At 39.6% G+C, this 9,430-nt stretch overlaps 1 protein-coding gene across 2 annotated transcripts; it reads right to left on the reverse strand.

Annotated features, from left to right (window-relative positions):
* Positions 1-7,511: 7,511 nt before the first annotated feature.
* Positions 7,512-8,342, reverse strand: LOC130556172 (uncharacterized). 2 transcript variants are annotated; one of them, XM_057336940.1, is made up of 2 exons: positions 8,256-8,342; positions 7,512-8,193 (listed from the first exon to the last, which is right to left on the reverse strand). In XM_057336940.1, the coding sequence occupies exon 2, from the start codon at positions 8,160-8,162 to the stop codon at positions 7,527-7,529; it is 636 nt and encodes a 211-aa protein (XP_057192923.1). In that variant the 5' UTR covers positions 8,163-8,193; positions 8,256-8,342; the 3' UTR covers positions 7,512-7,526. The 2 variants fall into 2 exon arrangements, with proteins under 2 accessions (XP_057192923.1, XP_057192924.1); XM_057336941.1 differs by having other exon boundaries at positions 7,512-7,913; positions 7,992-8,329.
* Positions 8,343-9,430: the final 1,088 nt, after the last annotated feature.

The raw sequence follows: 9,430 nt of genomic DNA on the forward strand, positions 1-9,430 counted from the left end.
AAGTAAATTAATGGAGCTTTTTATGCACACTAATTTTGTAGAGCTATTTGTTATAATAGACCAAAATTGCTCTGGTATGAACTATTGAGAAGCCATAATTGCCTGGTTTGGTTATTACGGCTATTATTTTAAGTCACACACTTTTGTGCCATATAATTCTTGCAGTTTAATAAAATGCTAATAAAAAGCAATGAACTGATTTGTTTGCAGTGTTTGTTAGTGTAATCATATTTTTTGTTGTTTACAGCACTTGATTGGTTCATATTGGAGTTTGTTTTGTATGTTGTTACAGTACATTATCTGGAATGTCTTTGGTTTTATATGGAGTATGTTGTCACACAACATAGTTGAGTTGAATTAGTTGAATGGGAAATGACAGAAATATTCTATACTGTACCTTTAGTGTGTGTAGTAAAGTTACGATGTTTGAAGATAAACCCTGAAAAATATTCATTGGAATAAAAAGTGTCACCGCTAGCTCCAGCTTCCCCCATAGACAATGTAAAATAATTCTTTGGGGACAAAACTTTGTATTTTCTTAGAGAACACTAAAAAGGCAAAAATCCTAAGTGACACTTCACTGATCTTTTTGAAAACGTATTTCCTGGTTTTAAATTGCATGTGGACTGTGAAATCCTCTTAGACACTTGAGAGTGTTAGTGCTTATAATAAAAAGAAAATCAAAAAGCACCTAAGTTGTTTCGGTTTTCATGTTCATTTTGTCTGAGGGATGATGTGTCAAACTATATTAACTCAGGAGCTTCAACGCAGATTCTTAAAAAGTTTCAGTTGATGCCATTTTACCAAATAAATGAAATGACACTTTACGCATATATAATATACGCAGAATAAAAGTATAAAGTATTATGAAAAAGTCAACTACGAACATTCAACATGTTTAGTGCAACATATGTGAAGTGGCGATACGCAAGAAAAAGTGAAGGCGGACTGACGACGTCACACTCGGCGTTGATGTTTGCAGGCCTATGGACAACTATTTCAGTCATAGCAAGACCACAGTTCTATCTACTTGAACAAGAAAAGACAAATGAAATTTCTTAAATCGCTAGCAAAAATCATATTTCATGCTAACAATTAAACCTGACATCAACTGTACTATAACTTTGTTTTCCTAAGCTTACATTGCGCTAAAATCACGGTCGCTTTAGCTACCATGCGCTTGGGCACAGGTTGGCAAGCGCCTCACAATTATATGTTGTTTTGTCCATAGTGCATTACTGTTTTTGTTTAATTCTCTTTTTTTCTGTCGTAATGTATATTTGCACTATGTTTGCACCATATGTACACTTTCTTCTGCACTAAGCTCCTGTCGCTAAGTCAAATTCCTTGTGTGTGTAAATATACTTTGTAATAAAGCTCCTTCTGATTCTGAGGGCGTTTTCAGATTGGGCTCGTTTGCTGCGAGCTCAAGTAGTCCGAATTTGAGTGCGATTGTTCCCGGCACCCCACAAGTTTGTTTTTTAGCAAGTTTGAATGGTTTTGAGAAGAGAGCTTCATTTTTTGACCTGAAAATAGGATGTTTGGGGAATTGGGTGAGATGTTATGGATTTGTGTTTACAGTTTTGAGAATACGAGGCATAATTTCAAGAAATGTGTTTAAGCAATCGAGAAAAACTGTAATTCGATTTGTGTTTACTACGATTATGAGTTTAGATGGATTAAGCTAATCAAAAAGCTCTGTTTACATGGTCCATTCTTAATCAGAATATTGTCTTAATCGTATTAATATCGGATTATTGTTGTCCATGTAAACGTGGTCAGTGATGTAATAGCCAAAATACAGATGACTAATACTGTAAAGTTACACTATAACCCTGACCTTTAGATGAAATATTTTTTGATGGAGCAGTATTAGGTAAACATCTGATACAGCCGTTTAGTTTTGACTAGAATGATACAGTAGACTAAACAATCTGACCCTGAGGTTTCCCACGCTCTCAGATCCCTGATAACATCCAAGTGTAGTTGGAAAGTTCTGTGGGTTATGTGAGAATCTAACCTTGACCGGTCCTGACAATAAACCAGTGTTGGGCCGAAATGTTGTTTTCAGGTCCCATTCTCTTTAAGCCTCATTTAGTCAGAGAGGTCAACAGGCTGATGATACGCTGGAGGTGACCAAATTTCTTTCTGGATGTCAGAGGGCTGTTTTTTATGTTTCACCTTGTGTAGCAAAAGATGAATTTACAGTAAAAAAATTCAAACCTTTACTTTGACCTGTTGGGGACTTAAGGCTAATTCACACTGATCCAACAAACGGCACAAACTTGTTTGTTGGCGGTTAGTAAATCAAGGTGCAACTCCATTTGTCGTTTGTTAGTGTTGTTTTTTAACTGCTGACCATGTTCAATCGCCATTTTGTCAGATAGTGAAATATATAAATACAATTATTCCAAATAAATATTGTAGTGAACTAAAACACTTAGTTATCTTTGTAACAAGAGAGAATAAAATAATAATTGTTAGTGTTTGGCTCCCCAGTTTAACCAGATAAGTGCACTTATAGTTAAATATAAGTAGAAACGTACAGGTACACTGGAGCTTTTTTTCTGTTTTTCAATGTGTATTAATCTGGAATTTTGGAACATGCCTTCACAGACGTTTGAAACAAGTCACTGTAACATTTGTGCTATAATTTCACTCATTCATTCCTGTTTAACAAAATAGGTAAACCGCTAAATTGCAATAGTGAGAACAACAGACATGAATTATTCTAATGCTCTGAGGTTACACAGCCTAGAGTGGCTTTAATAGACAGTCAATTAAGACAAGACGAGTGATAAATGTGTGAGACCAGAGCAACTGAGGGCTTTAATTCACTAGAGGCTTTTAAAGGGGTTCTCAGCATTTCTAAGGGTTTTTAATTATATCCCAGAGGCACAGAGAATAATATCAAAATTAAAAAAATTATGTCATAGACTAACAAATTGTGCTCTATGGACACCATATTAGCAAGCTTTATATTTAACTTGCCGAGAAGATGGGCATATAACTGTATGGATTTAATTTTTACATCGATTTTTGGACGGCAGCTTCTTGCATTGAAAGTGTGAGCAACGAGTAATCACAAGATCTCGCTTTCTTACACATAATTAAATCACAAGCCATGTGAAAGTAGAAAATTCGCTTGAATCTTGAATCGGTCAATATACCATTATAGTTGTTGAATGATGGTCAGGCTCTCTTGATGCATGTGATGAATCTCAGTCTGTTTGCTGCAGAGAGCCAAAACGTTAAAACAGAGTTCAGCAGATGAAAAAATAGCACTAAAAGATGATAGAATTCTCCTTCTTAAAATACAAAAATATCAGTTTTGGAAAAGTATGTATGTATTTGACCCTTGTGTCAGTGTGGGTTTATTGTTTTCACTTCGTTATCCAATAGCTATTAATTCAATTCAATTCAATTTTATTTATATAGCGCTTTTCACAATGTGCATTGTTCCAAAGCAGCTTTACAGGAGCAAATAAGAAAAACACAGAAAGGTAAAACACAGCACAGTGCATGGTGTTTATAGACCAAGCAAGATCATTATAATAAATAATATCTAATAAATAAATGAATAAATAAATAAATAAATGCAGTCTCCCGGTGAGCAAGCCAACACTGCACTGCTCTGCTGTGGCGAGGAACCCAAACTCCAATGCTGAATAATGGAGAAAAAAAAACCTCGGGAGAAACCAGGCTCAGCCGGGAGGGCCAGATCTCCTCTGACGTGTCATAGCTGCACTCAGTGACCCCGACCAAAGCCACCGAGCAACGTCCACGAAGAACAGGGAGAGCCCACGAGCCGCGACCCAGGAAGCCCCACCCGCCGAAACCGTGCAGGTCCAACCCGGTCCCATTCCGCGATCAACAACAGACAACAGAGGAACAACCAGGGAAAAGTAGTAATGGCATAATTAACTTTATTCCTCTGTTGTCCGACATCGACCACAAAACAAGACCAACCAGACCAGACCCACACAGTCCCAACAAATGAAACGCCCCGAACCACAACCAACAAGCCCCCCCCACTCCCTACAACACCCACCCAGCTACCTCCAATCAAAGTCACTGAGTGCAGCCATAACTTCAAACTGCTGTCGTGTGATGTAAGTTTAGCATTAAATACCAAGTATTGTAAATTTAGCATTTATGTGACAGGTAGTCCGTCTTTGCTCTCGGCTGGGGATGGAATTGTCTGAGCTGGGCCGGCCAGATGGTCGCCTTTTTCTTGGGTGGTGATGGAATTGCCTTGGATGGAGCTGGATGGTCAGTCAGTCCGCAGGCTCTCGCAGGAGGATGGCACGGGATTTTCCGATGTAGCTGGCGTAATCTCTAGTTGTGGATGGGCATATGACGTTCATCTGGGCCTGGCGGAATCTCTCCCTACCTCGGGATGGGCATCCCGAGGCGAGGGCAGAAACAGAAAGAGAATAATTAGCGTAGCTGCTGTTCATTAGCTATGTATTAGTGAATGCTTGGCTGAAAAGATGTGTCTTTAATCTAGATTTAAATTGGGAGAGTGTGTCTGACCCTCGAATAGTATCGGGGAGGCTATTCCAGAGTTTAGGTGCTACGTATGAGAAAGCTCTACCCCCTTTGGTGGATTTAGTTATTCTAGGTGTTATCAAAAGTCTGGAGTTTTGAGATCTTAGAGAGCGTGATGGGTTGTAGTGTGGTAGAAGCTCTGTTATGTAGGTAGGGGCTAAACCGTTTAAGGCTTTATAAGTAATTAAAAGAACTTTAAAGTCAATACGATACTTAATGGGTAACCAGTGAAGGGTTGATAACATTGGGGTTATGTGATCGTATTTTCTGGACCTGGTTAGAACTCTGGCAGCTGCATTCTGAACTAACTGTAGTTTGTTTATTGATGCTGCAGGACAACCACTAAGCAGTGCATTACAGTAGTCAAGTCTTGAGGTCACAAATGCATGAATAAGCTTCTCTGCGTCAGCCACACATAAAATATTTCGCAATTTGGCAACATTTCTAAGGTGGAAGAAGGCTGTTTTTGTGACATTTGAGATGTGATTTTTAAATGACAGGTTGCTGTCTAATATAACGCCAAGGTCTTTAACTGTATTTGTTGGAGTAACAGTGCAGCCTTCAATTTGCAGGTCATAATCCGAAATATTCTGCTCACGTGTCTTTGGTCCGATAAGTAATATTTCTGTTTTATTAGAATTTAAAAGAAGGAAATTACAAGTCATCCAATGCTTTATATCGTCGATGCACTCTGCCAATTTGGATAGTTGGAAGGAATCATCTGGTCTTGATGAGATATATAGCTGAGTATCATCTGCATAACAGTGGAAGCTAATTCCATGTTTTCTAATAATGTTTCCAAGGGGCAGCATGTATATGGAGAATAGCAAGGGTCCTAAAACCGATCCCTGAGGTAATCCATAATTTACTTGCGTTAGATTTGATGATTCCCCATTTAAATGGACAAATTGATGTCTGTCTGATAAGTAAGATCTGAACCATTGTAGTGCCTGTCCCTGAATACCGGTATAATTGTGTAAGCGATCTAGAAGTATTTTATGGTCTACAGTATCGAACGCAGCACTAAGGTCGAGCAGGACTAGGAGTGAGATGTTACCTTTATCTGATGCTATAAGCAGGTCGTTTGTAATTTTAACGAGCGCAGTTTCAGTACTATGATGCGGTCTAAAGCCTGACTGGAATTTTTCGTGTATGTCATTATTTTGTAAGAAAGAGCACAACTGAGTGGACACTACTTTTTCTAGTATTTTAGACAGGTAAGGGAGATTTGAAATCGGTCTATAGTTTCCTAGTTCATTGGGGTCTAAGTTTGGTTTCTTGATAAGAGGCTTAATGACGGCCAGTTTAAAGGCTCCTGGGACATGGCCTAGATTAATTGACGAGTTGATAATGTTATAAATGGGCTCAATTGCAACGGGTAATAACTCTTTTAATAATTTAGTTGGTATGGGGTCTAATAAGCAAGTTGTAGGTTTAGATGTTGCAATAAGTTTAATTAAATCTTCCTGTTTTATAGGTGAAAAACACTGTAGCCTTTCTTTTGGGGCGATGGTTGGTACTAATTTATAGGACAGACTTGGAGGTTGAGATTTTACTATTTTGTCTCGTATGTTTTCGATTTTCTCTGTAAAAAAATTCATGAAATCATTGCTACCAAGGTGCGGCGGAATACCCAGGTCAGGTGAAGTCTGTTTATTTGTTAGTTTAGCAACTGTACTAAATAAAAACCTTGGATTGTTTTTGTTAGTTTCTATGAGGTTACGGAGGTGCTCAGCCTTTGCTGCTTTTAGTGCCTTTTTATAACAGTTTGCACTCTCTTTCCACGCAATTTTAAAGACCTCTAATTGGGTTTGTTTCCATTTGCGCTCCAGTTTACGTGTTTCTCTTTTAAGGGCGCGAGTGGTGCTATTGTACCATGGTGCTGCGTTTTTCTCATTAATCTTTTTTGACTTCATAGGTGCGACAGCTTCTAATGTATTAGAGAAAATAGTGCCCAATTTGCTGGTCATGTCATCGAGCGATTCTATATTTATTGGTATGGTTATTAAAGGAGTCAGATCTGGCAAGCTCTTTGCGAAACTATCTTTAGTAGTTGAGGTAATTGTTCTACCCTGTCGATAACGAGTTAAACGGCTGATTTCTGCAGTGCGCAGTGTACATGTTATAAGATAGTGATCAGTGACATCGTCGCTTTGAGGTATAATATCTATATTGGTTAGATCGGCTCCGTGAGATATAATCAAGTCTAGTGTATGATTAAATCGATGAGTGGGTCCATTGATGTGTTGTGTTACTCCAAAAGAGTGTAATAGCTCTGTAAACGCCACTGCTAATGCATCGTTAGCACTATCTACGTGGATATTAAAGTCTCCGACAATTAGTACTTTATCAACGTTAACCAATAGGTCCGATAGGAAGTCCGCAAACTCTTTCAGAAAATCAGTGTAGGGACCAGGGGGTCTATACACTGTAGCCAACGTACAAGAAAGCAATGGTTTTTTACTGTCAATTGGAACAATTATGTTCAACGCAAGCACTTCAAATGATTTAAATTTATGCTCCGTTCTCTGAGTTACAGTAAGAAAGTCTCTAAAGATTGTTGCGACACCGCCACCTCGACCAACCGGACGTGGCTCATGCATATAACAGTAGCTTGGTGGTGTACACTCATTTAGACCGTAATAATCATTTGGTTTAAGCCAGGTTTCGGTAAGGCAAAGTATATCAAAACTGTTGTCTGTGATCATTTCATTTACAATAACTGCTTTTGAATTTAGTGATCTAATATTAAGTAGGCCGAACTTTATGAGTTTGTTTTGGTCGTTTATTACATTGTCCTCAGGTTTAATCACGATTAGATTTTTTCTCTGAGATTTGGCTATTTTGTTATTTTGTAGTATTATTCGGGGGACAGACACAGTCTCTATGCATTTGGAAGCAGTAACATTTCTAACAGATGAGTGGGAGGAACACAGACTATGGTTGAAGTTTTGACTTACCGCTGGGAGACGTAGTCAAGCGGTGCGTAGCGTCTTTGAGATGTTGTCAGACAGAAGAACCGCTCCGATGCTGCTGGGGTGCAGGCCGTCAGGGCGGAAGAGCCTAGGTCGCTCCCAGAACAGATCAAAATTATCAACAAAGAGCAGCTTCTGTTCAATACACCATGACATCAACCATTTATTTAGAGCAAATAGTCTACTGAACTTTTCATTCCCTCGTCGGTAGGTAGGAAGCGGCCCTGATACGATGATCCTCGCTGTGGGCGATGCGTTGCGTACCGTCTCGATCAGACTCCTGAAGTCCCTCTTCAGGATCTCCGACTGCCTCATCCTGACGTCATTCGCCCCCGCGTGCAGCACGACAGCTCCGACGTTAGCATCGTCCTTCAGGATCGCAGGTACCTGCGCAGAGACATCAAGAACACGGGCGCCAGGAAAACAATGAGTGTGCACCTTACCTTTAGTGGAGGAAGCGCGTACGTTCCGGACGATTGAGTCTCCGATGACCACAGCGTTGCATTCCGTCTCGCAGAGGGCGGCAAAGCGGTTCCTGGTCGGGATCTCGAAGACCGGTGGCGGCGGTTGGGTCATCGCTCCAGTCCTGGCTCGCGCCTTTCGCCGTGGTTGTGCCGGTGCAGGAGTGAAGTTCATTTGGGCTGACCGTGTTCTCGAAGCCTGGGCTCTGTGCAGAGAAACACGCGGAGTAGAAGTGGAAGGAGTATTAAAATCGCGATGAAAACTTACCGCGGATTTGCGAGCGTCGGCTCTGGATGTTTCCAGCGCCGTTTTTCGTTCTCGCAGCCGTGTCTGCTTCTCTAGTAGATCCTGGATCATTAATATAATGATAATGGATAGAATTCACACAATTAATTACAATGCTGTAATTGGATATTCGAAACAACACTCAACAATGGTATATAAAACTACTAAAGATAACAAGCGTTTCACTAATTGGTCTTTTAACTCAAAATCTTTATAGTTGGATGTACTCAGATGCAAGCTCCCTGTTTGACAACCGGCCCTGGCCCCCTCCTTTATGCCTCTAATACCAAAGGAAAAGCAGTTGAAAGAAAATCAATGTTGCCTGAAAATGAATATTATTGCTGGAGGGAACTCCTTAGGGCACGCTGAACAAAAATTGATGGCATGGCTCTTGCTATACAAGTCAATACAGCGTGTTCTACCTGTTGTACATGCAATTTAAATACTACCGTGATGGTAGTATGTCACTTTTGTTTTCACTTAGCATAACATTTACCATGCCCGCATTATAATTACTGGAGAAAATTATGGTAGCAGAGCGATATTTATGGATATGGCAGATGTTTGTATCTACAGCGTTTTTAATTCTTTTTTTTATTTTGTTTATTTGTTTTATTTTTTTATTCTGCAGATGATGAAGTAAAAATTGTTAGCACATGTAAAATAATCAATTGTTTTTCATAGTTTGTTAGTATCAGGGTGTACTTATAGTGTGGAGGGCTGTCATGTTTGAAGCAGAATGTTTTAGATCAAAGACAATGACAGAATGCATCTTGGGTCCTTGAAAATGTTTCTTTGAAAGGTTTGAATGCATTATTTCTCCCATTTCGTCTCGCACATACACTCTTTTGATGCAAACACTTGTTGAATCAGAGTCAAAAGAAATGTTGGGAGTTTCGTGGATGTTCGGTAAATAACTTCAAACAACGGTGTTGTTTTCTTATTTTGAATGGGTGGTTGTCATGACATATAAAACAAGCCCGGTAAAAGTGTTTGTGGACATCATGCTCTGGCACAAACTCGAAGGCAGTAGCACAGACCATGTTTAGACAATTATTCATACAAGCTCTTTTGTTCCAGTGTCTGCACCGAGGACTTTGAAGAAAGTCACACACGCGCAGTCACGACAATATGCTGAGAGCTAAAAGCACAGGAGC

The sequence above is a fragment of the Triplophysa rosa genome, linkage group LG6, assembly GCF_024868665.1.
Source record: "Triplophysa rosa linkage group LG6, Trosa_1v2, whole genome shotgun sequence".
Lineage (NCBI taxonomy): Eukaryota > Metazoa > Chordata > Actinopteri > Cypriniformes > Nemacheilidae > Triplophysa > Triplophysa rosa.